Here is a 15,174-nt window from a genome sequence, read left to right on the forward strand (position 1 = left end):
TTATAATAATTTTTATATTCTACTAACTTATTTCGCTAATGTTTTATTATAAAATAAATATATAAAACTGAGATTCATATTTCACTAACTTTCTTATACATTTCTTAAAACTTGTTACGAATATAAAATAGACATTTAACGAGGGACGGAGAAAGTATTATGGAGTACTAAATTATGAGAAGACAATAGATTTTATAAATATTTGTTTAGCGTGTTAAATGAAAATAAAATATATATTTGAATGTATTATACCCCTCTGTCCCACTTTAAGAGTCTCATTTGAGTTTGACACGAATTTTAAGAAATGTAAAAGAAAGTTGGTAAAAAAAGATAGTGGAATGTGAGTTCTACTTTTATAGTTTTATACTCTCTTCGTTCCATAAAAATATGAGCACTTTCTATTTTTGTCTGTCCCACAAAAATATGTGCATTTTATTTTTGGAAAGTTATATCAATTTAATAATGTAGGTCACACTATCCACTAACACTACTTTAACTATTATTCTCGTTCTCTCTCTTACTTTACCAATTTTATCTTAATTTTCGTGTCATACCCATTGCCCATATTTTTATGGGACGGAGGGCGTAATAAAATGTGAATAGAAAAAAATTAGTGGAATATCTAAAAATGATAAACCGGGACTGCTAAAGTGGGACGGAGGGAGTATATTACATGAGAGAAAAGAGTATTTAAAGTAATAATGGAAAAAAGAGAAAAGGTACTATATTAATGATGATTTACTATTTATAAAAATGGAAATGAAACATTATTATGGAAAAAGAGAAAAAAGTACAATATTAGTGATGCTTTACTGTTTATAAAAATGGAAATGAAACATTATTAAGAGGATAAACTAAAGAAAAAAGTGAGATATTTTTGTAAGACTCTGACAGTATTATTTTATTGGATTAATCTATACAATTCAAAAATTAATATGTGATTCTCATTCAAGATTCAAGATGAAGCACCATGAAAATGGATTTTTAAAAAGAAAAGTTTAAACTAATCAAAATTGAGGTAATTCTACAATGTCATCAGCCCTACTAAACAAGTTGTGCCAAAAATCCATGCTTTCAGCTTCATCCAGACAAACAGATTCCGACAACGGAACTGAAGAATCGCTATTTCCAGACAACAAATCACTAGTAGCACTCCAATCATCACCGGAAAAAACCTCAGACCAGAAGCTCTCGTCCATCTCCGGCAGATTCTCCGACGACACTTCACCAGACGAATGCATCGGCGAGCTCTCCTCCGATGACGAAGTCTCGTTCGCGTACGTCCGGGCTTCGGGCTCGGGCCGAGATCTCTGGCTAAGCCTTTTCTTCAAGTGTGTGTGCCATATGTTTTTGATTTCGTTGTCTGTACGGCCTGGTAATCTAGATGCAATCACAGACCACCTGCATCAAAATAAAATACTTTTTTTATCATGCTTTGTTTATTTATTTTTTACCAAACATGTCCTTTAATAAAATAAAATAAAATTAAATTAAATCAAGACGAGACATATATAGGGAGTAATAAAATACAAACCTATTTCCCAATTCTTGATGCAATTTGATGATGATTGCTTCCTCTTCATGAGTGAAATTTCCTCTCTTAATATCGGGGCGCAAATAATTCATCCACCTCAGCCGGCAACTCTTCCCACACCTCAGAAGCCCTGTTTGTAAAATATTACAAATAAGCTTAAAAACTAAAGATAGAACTATTGTTACAGATCAAATAAGAGAATTCATAAAAAAAAAACTAATTAGAATGAATCCATTTAGTTTATAAATGCTCAAATAAAAAGAACTCATCCAAAAAAATGTTTAAACCAATCCACGACGGTTGCTATGACAACTGATGTGGAACATTGAGTCAGTAACACATACCGGCCAGTTTGGGTAGGGCCCGCCAATTGGCGTGGCCGTTGTGGTTGATGAAGTTGATGAGGACGAGATCTTCTTCGGCAGTCCAAGGGCCCTTCTTCAGCCCCATTTTCTCACAGCAAGGAACCCTCCCCATTCCTTCAATTCAACCTCCTAATTTCTTCTTCTTTTTCCTTCAAAAATTTTGTTGTCAACTTGGATTTGAAGAGAATAAATGATTCTATGTGATTTATATTAGTGGCATAATGATGTGACGAATCAATATTTTAATAAATTAATAATAATGAAACAAAAATGCATGCACGAGGTGTGGGGTTTCGAGGAAGGAGAGTGAAGATTGAATTGAATTAAACGTGGATTAAATTGACCTGCCGCTTTGTGGATATTTTCCAGATTGAATTTTCTATCCTCAAAATAATAAAATATAATTACCACTTGAGGAGTGAAACTATAGATTATTACTCCTTCACTTCGGTTAGATGTAAATCCAATTTTGCAAAGTCAATTACCAATTAATTCTATTGTAATTAGCCAGTTCACATGGAAAATGGAATCACAATTGAATATTTGGTAGAATATCCAGTAGACCAGTGCCCTTGGAAAAATACTCCACCCCATGTTATTGTGTAATTTTATGAATTAATGGCAGTTTCAGTTTTGGCCAAAAATAATTTATATATGTAGAAAATAATTACTACTAATTCAGAGACACAAATGAAGCACGATGAGTTTAAATGTAAATAAATGTGGCAAACTTAAAATTGATAAAATACATACTCCTAGTCTTTAATATTAAGAGGCTAGCTACTAGATTAATGTATAAATAATTATTTAAATTTATTAATTTTTTCTTGATACATTTAATTTTAAAAAAATTCTCTAAATTTTAATATATTCATACATAGTTTTTTATAAATTCAGTTTTGAAAACATTAACCGATCCCATGATACGATTATACAAATTATAATTAGAATATGAATATATTAAATGATACTCATACTCCTAGCTTTTATAAATATATTAAAACGACATAGAAACATGATTGGGTATAATAGCGATTTCAACTTTCATAATATTCTCTTCATCCAAAAAATTTAATCTCATCTTTTCATTTTCATCTATCTATCAAAATTAAAATTAGTCTCATATTAAACATAGAAAATTACTCCCACTTTATAACTTACAAGCAATTTCAATCATACTTGGTACTATATTTTTATTTTTTTTATACGTGGGAATTTAATATAAATGCGAGCCATGTATAAATAAATAATAAAATAAAAATATGACATTAATCATGTTCAATTCAAAAGATTTAATGTCGACTTAAACCACTGAGAATACTATAATGATTAAAATTAATAAAAATGAGAGCCATTATTTATGTCTGTCCGAAGTCAAAAAATCAGCAAGTGGACACGAAATGATATACTGCATTGAACTATTCAGCAGTACACTTATTTTGAATACTTATGCATATAATACAACGAGAAATGACAAAAGAGAAAAGTCAAAAGAAGATGCTAAATTTTAATTTGGTCTAACTTAAAAAACGATATAATAGTTGGAAAATATAATAAATGTAATTTCCCTAGCATTTTCACACTATTAAGTATCAACCAAAAATGACCTATTATATTATATATGGAGTGAATAATGATTTTTATATCCGGTGAATGCAAATTGCTTTTTATCGTAATTCATGAAAATAAACAAGAGATAATGTTTTATGTTTAATTTGATGTTTAAATTTAATACTGAAAATAATAAATTTATTTCTTCATTTACTAATATTTGGGAAATAATATATAAAATTAGTTATTTAATTAATTTATTTTAATTTTTATAATGTTACATAAGTATATCTTATTATTTAAATTAAAAAAATGTACTAATACTATTTCATATGAAACTTTAGTTTTATTTAACATATTCTTACTATAAATATATTTCTATTATCTAACATTATATACTCTCTTTTGTTCCTTAAAAATAAGAACTATTTTTATTTTAGTTCGTCCCTTAAAATTATGTTATTTCTATTTAGGACACAAATTTTCTCTCAAGATCCATTTCTCAATAACAATACTTCAATAAAATCAGAACAGGCGCGGTGGCGCTGCTGCGGCGAGGACGCAGAGGGAGCTAGTGCTGGGCGTCGCTGCTTCACCGATTCTCAACTTACTGATTTCTAATTTTGGGGAAAATGGAGAAATGAATTGGGAAAGAACAGTAAGGGTGATTTGGGAGAGATCCGATGGTGGGGAGTATTTAATTGGGCTCTTGACTCGGGCCATATTTAATTTAAGTTGGGCTGAGGGAATTGAAGAGGAATAAGAAGATGGGCTGACAGATTATTTGATTTGGGCCTAGAGAAGAGAATAAACGGGAAGAGTATATTGGGCTGAAGTCTTGGGTTGCAGAAATATTTGAAGATAGTGCCGGACAGAATTAATTGACGAAAGAGCTTGGACTGAAATTAATTTGGTCTTATTCAAGAATTCTAATTAAGTTATTGGGGCTATGATTAATTAGGGGCATGCATTCTAATTCTAATTAAAAGGTTAAGAATTTTCTTAAGTCTTGTTAGTAATTTGTGTTGTTTTCAAAAAGGTTATCTTCGCGAGTTAAGGGCAGAGTGAGGGGAATTCAAGTTAAGGAGTTTTAAGCAACGAGGTGGGCTTTCAGTTTACTATAAAGTTTTTATGAGAAGTAATTTCGTGTGTTTCTATTTAAGATGTGATGTTAAGTGCGAGCTCTCTATTTGATGTGCAGTTTTACGAAAAGTGTTGCTTGATGTTATTATATGATGTTATGTGTTGCCTTATTGGTGCTTATGAGGTATAGCCTTTGTTGATATTTGAGTTCGGCTTTGACCGATAGAAATGAGTTTTGATCCAAATATGTTTACGAGAAAAAAGGGAAGTTTTGAAGGTTATGTTTTTGGATTTTGTATTCATCTTTTGATAAAAGAAAAATGAGTTTATGTTTCAAAAATGTTTTATGAGAAAAATAAAGTTGCAAAGGTTATGTCAAGCCATGTTTTGTTTTGAACTTTGCTTATCTGATTGACTAGTAAGGGCGATGTCCCTACTAAACCAGGAGTTTCAGTTTTGTGAATTCAGATTTGTAAGTGGGATGAGCCCATACATTCTAGTTCACCAGGAGTTAGTGAATTCGAGTTTGTAAGTGGGATAAGCCCATACATTCCGGTTCACCAGGAGTTTCGTGAATTCTGTTTACTAGGAGTTTAGTGGGCTTATGTTCCCAAGGAGTTAGTCAGATACGACATATGTTCCAGGAAAATGGATCAACAAATCGCTTTTGACAAAGGAAAAGAAAATGTTTTAGTGTTCTCGGATCTTTTAAGTAAAACCCTGAGTTCACTCAAAGAGTGGCTTGACATAAACTAGTTTTCAGTAAAATATATTTCGGCTCGTGTCCACTGAGTACACCAAGTACTCAGTCTTGCATATGTTTTAAAAATGTGCAGGTTGAGCAGTGATGACAACGGGCGGTGTTGAGCACAGACGATGAAGAATCTTCGATAGAATAGTACTTGGATGCGACGTGTCTCCATACACGATGTCATCTGCTCTTGACTCTTCCGCTGCAATGTAAAAGTCGAGTTTACACTCTTTGTATCATGCACTCTAATATATATTATTCGAGTTATTTCAGTTCAAGTTTAGTTGTGCCACAGTTTTCCCCTTTCTTCCGCGCTTCTTTCATCCTCCCATGGTGCAATCAACCGGACTTTCTATCCTTAGAAAGTGCGGTCGTGACACTCTTAACGGCCAAATTGAAGGGGTTGGCAGCGGAAGCGTGCGTTCAATATCCGATCACATGAATTTGATCCATTTAGCAGATTATTTAGACAAATTCTATTCGCGCAATTTTCACATGTATCATGCTCATAACTTGAATTAAAACATGCTTTACCATATAAAATCCCTAAAACATGCTTACTACGGAATTAGCCAATTTACCTCGTTGATTCAATCAAGAATCGATGATGGCTCGCTCCGTCTCCACGTGAAGATCTTCAATACAAGACCTCAGATCTTCTGACTGGTGTCCCGGACTATACGCCGATATTTGTATGGGCAAATCTCACCAACGTATTAGGACTTGAATAACGAAGACAGAACTCAGCTCACGGAGGAAGGCAATTTTCGATTTCTCTCTCTCAAAGGAGTGGACGAAAATTTGTGAGTGGAAAAAGGTGTATTTTCTGTCTCCTTTATTCTCCTATTTATACAAGTCACATATTGGGCCCAGTCAGGGATCTAAGGAAGAATTTGGATCAGGCCTCACCCAATTAGCTTTTTATTAATTAAATTGAACCCACAATTTAATATAAGCTTATATTGGAATATTACAAGCAGTCACTATAGAAGTAATATTGCACTGCCTTTCCAAATCCGAAATTACAAGTATTCCGGGTTTCCTTTATTCGCGTTCAATTTATTTCCCGTGCTTAAGATAGAAACATCCATTAATTAATTATTGTCTGCTATGGACTTAATTAATTAACATATTTTATTCTCCAAGAGTGGACTTAGCAAGAAACTCTTATTTATTATTCATAGAGTAATTAAACTCTAACTAGCTAGGTTCCGAATAATAAAACCTTGTTTCGAACTCCTCTTGTGGATGTTATCAAACGAGACTCTCCTCGCGCACGTTTCAACATAATAGCAATCATTGCACCTCTAGATAATGATCACCACTACCCAATATACCTGGATCGTTGGGTTACGAAAAACCCGCACCTTTGGTAAGTCAAAGTAGTGGATACTCAATATCGTATGCTCAATGCTAACGTACATTGATTAAGAAATTAATTATCAAGACCTCGTCTTTCAGTAGATAGCATAAAGACTCGTCTTGCTGTTAGATCCATTCAGTGCTATACCACACCAACGTCATCTTATTTCAATAAGGCTTAGAAATAATCGGACTGACATTGCAACCTTTCGCGATAGGTAGTCTAGGCCTATCTAGGTTGTGAAATTCTTATTTTTCTTTATTTAGAACTGACCGTGTTACCTTAAATTGGACGACGCCCACAATCGGTCTACTAAAACAAAGACTTAGACTTTGTTACGTTTGCTTATACATTTAAATATGCAATAAACAACCATTAAATGTAAAACATAACAACATTATGACAAAAATAATCTATTGCATTTATTGGAAAATAACCATTAGAGTTTTACAGTATGCAATCACTCGAAAGGTGATTTCTAGTATACAAAACCCTAACAATCTCCCACTTATACTCAAAACAGCTTTCGAGTATACAAAATGGTAGTGCACACGTCTAAATTTCTCCCACTTATACTGAAAGCGAGTTGAGGTCTTGAATGAGTCGAACTCCCATCCCTTCAACGTGGCAGTCGAACGGTTTCACCGCCAAAGCCTTTGTAAAAGGATCTGCCAGGTTGTTCTCTGACGCAATCTTGACCACTTTTATGTCTCCTCTTTGCACTATATTTCTAATGATATGATACTTTCGCTCTATGTGTTTGCTCGCTTTGTGAGCTCTTGGTTCTTTCGAGTTTGCCACAGCACCAGAATTGTCACAATAAATGGTGATGCTCTTGGGCAGATTCGAAACCACACCTAAATCCACAAGGAAGTTCTTGAACCATACAGCCTCTTTTGCAGCCTCCGAAGCGGCCACATACTCGGCTTCCATGGTCGAGTCCGCGATGCATTTCTCCTTCACACTTTTCTAAATTACGGCTCCACCTCCTAAGGTGAACACATATCCTGAAGTAGATTTTCTCGAGTCCTGATCAGCTTGATAGTCTGAGTCAGTATATTCCAAAGGACAGAGCTCGGCTGCATTGTAAACTAGAGCATAGTCCTTAGTCCATTTAAGGTACTTGAGTACGTTCTTTACGGCTGTCCAATGTCCTTGGCCCGGATTTGACTGATATCTTGCCACCATGCCAACAGCAAAGCAAATATCAGGTCTAGTACAAAGCATAGCATACATGAGACTTCCAACTGCCGAAGCGTATGGAATCCTTCTCATTTCCTGTATCTCAGACGACGTTTTAGGGCACATTTCTTGAGATAAATGGATGCCATGTCTAAAAGGTAAGAAACCTTTCTTGGCATCCTGCATGCTAAAACGACTAAGTACTGTTTCGATGTAAGATTCTTGAGATAAGCACAACATCTTCTTCTCTCGATTCCAAAGAACCTTGATCCCGAGGATGTGTCCCGCGTCTCCCATATCCTTCATCTCGAATTGGTTTGATAACCATGTTCGAACTGATGACAACATCTTTTTATTGTTTCCAATTAGAAGAATGTCATCTACATATAAAACTAAGAACACTACATTCTCCTTATCAACTTTCTTATACACGCAGCTTTCACTTGGGCACTTTTCGAATCCAAACTTGCAAACAGTTTGATCGAAACATTGGTTCCACGATCTAGATGCTTGCTTGAGGCGATAAATGGCCTTCTTAAGCTTCCAAACCATGTGTTCTTTGCCCTTTATGGCATATCCTTCGGGTTGTTCCATGTAGATGGTCTCCTCAAGACTGCCGTTTAGAAACGCAGTTTTAACGTCCATTTGCCATACATCCCAATCCATATAAGCTGCAATAGACAACAGTATCCGGATCGATTTGAGCATGGCCACTAGGGAGAAGGTCTCATCATAATCGATGCCTTCCTTTTGGGTATACCCCTTGGCCACTAGTCTTGCTTTGAAGACTTTAACTCGTCCATCGGGTCCACGTTTACGTTTATATATCCACTTGCTCCCAATGGCAGTACAACCTTCGGGTAGGATGGACAAATCGTAGACGTCTTTGTCTATCATAGATTGTAGTTCTGAATCCATTGCTTTCACCCATTCGCAATGATCGACATCTGCATGCGCCTCCGCAAAGTTCCAGGGATCTAATACATGGCTGTCCGAGGAGTGATCCATAGATTCTCCCAAACCAATGTATCTGTCGGGCTCTTGCGAGACCCTCCCACTGCGGCGCGGCACTACAATATTTTGAGTAGAAGTTGAAGTTTCGGGAATTGTTTGTACACTTGGTACTTGTTCTTGGTTAATGGAACTTGTGACAGAAGTTAGCTCATCAAGAGCCACTTCACTGCTGGGTTTATGATTCATTACATAGTCTTCCTCTAAGAATATCGCGTGAGTCCTCACAATGACTTTCTTGTCTCGGAGGCTAAAGAATTCATAGCCTTTCGTCCCTCTAGGGTACCCTATAAACAAACATACCTCCGTCCTTGATCCTAGCTTAGTTGGATCATTTTCCAATACATGAGTCGGGCATCCCCAAACCTTGAGATGTGCTAGATTGGGCTTACGCCCAGTCCACAACTCATATGGAGTTTTGGGTACGGATTTTGATGGTAAATTGTCTAAAATGTGACTTGCAGAAAGCAAGGCATGTCCCCAAAACGAAATAGGTAACCGTGCAAAACTCATCATCGAACGGACCATGTTTAACAAGGTCCTATTCCTTCTTTCAGCCACGCCGTTCTGCTGGGGCGTGCCCGGCGCAGTCCAAAAATTTGGCACTGAGGTATTTGCCTCCACGATCAGATCGTAGGCATTTGATATTCTTTCCATGATACTTTTCCACAAGAGTCTTAAAGTCTTTAAACTTGTCAAAAGACTCTGACTTGTGACGCATCAAATAGACATATCCAATTTTCGAGAAGTCATCAATAAATGTGATGAAGTATCGAAAACCACCTCTTGCCTCAGTAGACATTGGTCCACATACATCGGAATGAACGAGCTCAAGTACTTCCTTGGCCCTATTGCCCTTAGCCTTAAAAGGCCTCTTGGTCATCTTGCCTTCTAAGCATGACTCACACTTATGAAAAGGTTCCTCCTCTAGACCTTTGATAAGATCTTGTTGAACAAGAGAATGGATCCTCCTTTCATTGGCATGAACAAGTCTAAGGTGCCACAAGTACGTTTCGTTCATTGAACTTGAAGGTTCCTTTCGTTTCTTTGAAATTTTCGATGTTGTATTGAGTTCTGATTTGCGATTATTAAACTGGGTAGAAGTGATTGTGTACAAATTATTTTCCATGATACCACGACAGATATAAGAACCATCTTTCTTAATAACGCAGTTGTCATTAAAAGAAATCGAATATCCATCATAAACCAATTTAGAAACTGAAATTAAATTTCTTCTAAAAGAATGTATCAACAAAACATTCTTCAAAATTAAAAATCTATCACTATTAAAACGCAAATAAATGTCTCCCACTGCAACGGCTACCACTTTGGTAGCGTCGCCCAGCTGGACTTCGATCTCGCGATCATGTAGCCGTCTTGTCACCTGCATTAAGTCAGGATCAAAACAAATATGATCAGTGGCTCCTGTGTCAATAACCCAAGTGCAGATTGATGTCGAAGTCAAACAAGACTCGACTACTAGAGCTTGGTGCATACCTGTAGCCTTGCCCCATTTAGGACAGTCTGGCTTCCAATGCCCCTTCTCTCCACACTTGAAACACTTCCCCGTGGGCTTCTTGTTAGCCCTCTTCTTCTTCTTTCCCTTAGCTATCTTGGCCGGTCCTGAGTTCGGTGCCTGCCTTTTTCCTTTGCTAGGCTTTAAGCCAGAGGAACGAGGCACCGAAATCATCATGGCCGCCTTAGCCTGGACCATAAGGTCCTCTGCCGACTGAAGTTCAGTCAACAGCTCTGCCAAGGTGTAATTCCTTTTGTTTATCTCGAAGTTGAGCTTGAACTGTTGGAAGCTAGGGGGAAGACTTTGAAGGATGATAGTCACCTGGGACTCGGGATCGATGGTCCCTCCCAAGACCTCAATTTGGTTGAGGTGGCCCATCATCTCGAGGACGTGATCCCTCACAGATGAGCCTTCCTTCATTGTCTTCGACATGATACTCCGAAAGGCTTGAGATTTAGCCGTTCGATTATGAGTACCAAAAAGATTTTTGAGATCCTGCATAATCTCGACGGCTGTTTCCATGGCTGAATGCTGATGCTTGAGTACCGAAGACATAGAAGCCAACATGTAGCACTTAGCCATCTCATTCGCCTTATGCCACCATCAGTGTGCATCTCTGACTCCTGCCGCAGCGTTAGCCGGCGGCACTGGAGGTCGCGGGGTGGTGAGCACAAAGATGTACTCATCTGCTGTGAGAACGATGTCCAAATTTTGTTTCCATCCTATGTAATTTTGGCCCTCGAGTTTATTTTCTTTGAGAATTGCGGAAAGAGGATTAAACGATATATTGACGATTTGATTTGCACTGCAAAACAGAGTATTTTACTATTGTCATAAACTTATGTAAGAAGTTTGATTAGATTAACCATAAAACTTTTCAAAATCTTACAACTGTAAAATTAAAATTTTGTACCCTCCAGAGGAAGTCAATACGCATTAAAATCTTACAATTTTACTGGTTACAACACCGACGAATAGTCCAGAGACCACAGAGAGGCATGGCCGCTTAATGTTGCCTAAGCAAGACCATCTCTTTAGCATTACAGAGTCTCATTTCTACAACACACTCCCATAACAATGCTCATGTGCTGCTAACAAGATCAAGCTATCTCATAAATCCTGTGTGAACTTCTGAATCTCGCAGTTTCTTAGGATTATTGTCCCCACAGAGCAGGTGGCGATAATATTGGAAACTACATTCTAGTTCATACTATTTATATTTGAGAAGTCTGCCCTCATGAACTTGCTATTTTCTTAGGATTATTGTCCCCACAGAGCAGGTGGCGATAATATTAGAAAAAGGCTTCATAAATTGCAGACCAATTGATGGAGACCATATACAAACGTTGAGTTCGTAATTATAGCTTAGATATTTTGGGTTATGGTTTTACTTTAATTATCCTTAGCCTTGAGGCAGTTTAAGGCTTAATTAAATTCTGTTGGTATTTAATCTACTGGATAATTAAATCTTTAGATTAATGTTGTTATCTTCCTATAGGAAATTGTTGATCTAGAATTTTATTCTTATTCATGTCTACTATAAGGTATATCTAAAATAAACAAATTATTTAATCCTTAATAAGACATGAAAAATAAATTCAAATTATTTCCTTGTTCAAGATTAGAAAGAGATATTTTATTATTTAATGTATTCATACATATCTATCCTTATTAGGATCTTAGATATATAAATTTTAGGAAACTATTAAATTATTATCATCCATATCATCTAGAAATAAAATAATCATTTTTTATTTCCATAGATATAGATAATAATAAAAATATTCCTTAAATCTAGATAAATATTAGGAAACTATTAAATTATTCTCATCTATATCATCTAGGAATAAAATAATATTATTTATTTCCATAGATATAGATAATAATAAAAATATTCCTAAAATCTAGACAAATCTTCCAAAAAGATTTTATTTCCATTAAATAATAATATTTTAATGATATTTTTAATAAAATAGTCAAATAATCATTAAAATAATCCTTCATCGTTATCTCATCGCACGAGGTTCGCACGAACGATGAACGACGAATATCCGACGAGTTCGTCGTCGGATCACGACGCATGAAGCGTCTCGGCCAACAGCGCATGAGTGCGCACATGCTCTCGGCCGCCTGGCTAGACCACCGACTCGTCGGTGTCTCGGCAGCTCTCAGCCAGCGAGACGCGCACAGGCGCCTCAGCTCTCAGCCAGCCGCTAAGTCCGTCTCGGTGTCGTGGCTCGTCGGGTCCCGCGACTCTCGGCCAGCAGCACGCACGACTGCGGCGCTGCTCTCGGCCAGTTGCTATCGCTCGTCTCGTCCCTCCCGAGCCTGGATTCTCCTCTCGTCTCGACACACGTCGCGCCTTATGGCGCACACGTCTCGGCCACGACTGGAGCTTCGTCTCGGGAAGCCTTCCGCCTAGGGTTGGCCTGGTGTCTCGCAGTGTCTCGGTGGTTCTCGGACGAACCACCACTCCGCGCCAGTCACCGCCACGTAGACCTCGACCCAGGTTCCGTCTGGTGCGTGTGGTCTCGGCCGGAGGCGCGTACGAGCCCCCACTCGTCTGCGTGTCACCCCGTGATCACGGCTCCCGGCTCCCACTGTCTCGACATCCTTACCTCGATCGCACGTGGTGCGTTCGAGCAATTCAAGTTCTTTGATTCGATAGTTCTTGAGTTCATCATGCATAAAATTAAACAAAAACACCAAGAACATGCTTCGCAATCAAATAACACATGCATACATGAATTTCCCAAAATTAAAATCCAAATAATCAGAGCCAAAGACTGACTCTGATACCAATTGAAGGGGTTGGCAGCGGAAGCGTGCGTTCAATATCCGATCACATGAATTTGATCTATTTAGCAGATTATTTAGACAAATTCTATTCGTGCAATTTTCACATGTATCATGCTCATAACTTGAATTAAAACATGCTTTACCATATAAAATCCCTAAAACATGCTTACTACGGAATTAGCCAATTTACCTCGTTGATTCAATCAAGAATCGATGATGGCTCGCTCCGTCTCCACGTGAAGATCTTCAATACAAGACCTCAGATCTTCTGACTGGTGTCCCGGACTATAAGCCGATATTTGTATGGGCAAATCTCACCAACGTATTAGGACTTGAATAACGAAGACAGAACTCAGCTCACGAAGGAAGGCAATTTTCGATTTCTCTCTCTCAAAGGAGTGGACGAAAATTTGTGAGTGGAAAAAGGTATATTTTCTGTCTCCTTTATTCTCCTATTTATATAAGTCACATATTGGGCCCAGTCAGGGATCTAAGGAAGAATTTGGATCAGGCCTCACCCAATTAGCTTTTTATTAATTAAATTGAACCCACAATTTAATATAAGCTTATATTGGAATATTACAAGCAGCCACTATAGAAGTAATATTGCACTGCCTTTCCAAATCCGAAATTACAAGTATTCCGGGTTTCCTTTATTCGCGTTCAATTTATTTCCCGTGCTTAAGATAGAAACATCAATTAATTAATTATTGTCTGCTATGGACTTAATTAATTAACATATTTTATTCTCCAAGAGTGGACTTAGCAAGAAACTCTTATTTATTATTCATAGAGTAATTAAACTCCAACTAGCTAGGTTCCGAATAATAAAACCTTGTTTCGAGCTCCTCTTGTGGATGTTATCAAACGAGACTCTCCTCGCGCACGTTTCAACATAATAGCAATCATAGCCAATCTAGAAAATGATCACCACTACCCAATATACCTGGATCGTTGGGTTATGAAAAACCCGCACCTTTGGTAAGTCAAAGTAGTGGATACTCAATATCGTATGCTCAATGCTAACGTACATTGATTAAGAAATTAATTATCAAGACCTCGTCTTTCAGTAGATAGCATAAAGACTCGTCTTGCTGTTAGATCCATTCAGTGCTATACCACACCAACGTCATCTTATTTCAATAAGGCTTAGAAATAATCGGACTGACATTGCAACTTTTCGCGATAGGTAGTCTAGGCATATCTAGGTTGTGAAATTCTTATTTTTCTTTGTTTAGAACTGACCGTGTTACCTTAAATTGGACGACGCCCACAACCGGTCTACTAAAACAAAGACTTAGACTTTGTTACGTTTGCTTATACATTTAAATATGCAATAAACAACCATTAAATGTAAAACATAACAACATTATGAAAAAAATAATATGTTGCATTTATTGGAAAATAACCATTAGAGTTTTACAGTATGCAATCACTCGAAAGGTGATTTCTAGTATACAAAACCCTAACACAAATATCGATCAAAATAACTCACATCCTATCTCTAAATTCATGTAAAATTCAAGCTTGTCACTAACTATCGTGAAAGGTTGCAGAGTATGTCTGAAAGTTTTCTTGTGTTAGGAGACTAACGATATTGGTGTGATATAATACTAAATGAATCTAATAGTGAGATAAATCTTTTTTTGTCTATTTTGTAAATGACAAGGTCTTGGTGATTATTGTTTCTAAATAATTACATATAATATTGAGTAAACAACATTAACTATGCACTGCTTTGATTTATTAAAAGGTGTGAGTTTGTCGTTATCCGAGACTCGTAAAAGTATGTGAAATTTACTTTCGTAGTATAGTGTTCTGCATTTTTATGAAAAAGTTGCCAGATATTTTTCCATACATAATACTTCCTCTGTCCCACAATAAGAGTCACACTTCATTTTTACCATAAATGGTAAATAAGTCTCAAATTCCACTAACTCACTTCACTCACATTTTATTGTAAAATCAACATAAAAAAAAGTTGGTATCATATTCCACTAACTTTTCTAACCCACTATT

General features: G+C 36.7%; 1 protein-coding gene across 1 annotated transcript; it reads right to left on the minus strand.

Moving 5' to 3' along the window:
* Window positions 1-981: 981 nt before the first annotated feature.
* LOC121763361 (transcription factor MYB14-like) lies at window positions 982-2,172 on the minus strand. The gene is made up of 3 exons (XM_042159363.1): window positions 1,879-2,172; window positions 1,535-1,664; window positions 982-1,401 (listed from the first exon to the last, which is right to left on the minus strand). The coding sequence occupies exons 1-3, from the start codon at window positions 2,009-2,011 to the stop codon at window positions 1,008-1,010; spliced, it is 657 nt and encodes a 218-aa protein (XP_042015297.1). The 5' UTR covers window positions 2,012-2,172; the 3' UTR covers window positions 982-1,007.
* Between the last annotated feature and the right edge of the window lie 13,002 nt (window positions 2,173-15,174).

Source organism: Salvia splendens, chromosome 14 (genome assembly GCF_004379255.2).
Source record: "Salvia splendens isolate huo1 chromosome 14, SspV2, whole genome shotgun sequence".
Lineage (NCBI taxonomy): Eukaryota > Viridiplantae > Streptophyta > Magnoliopsida > Lamiales > Lamiaceae > Salvia > Salvia splendens.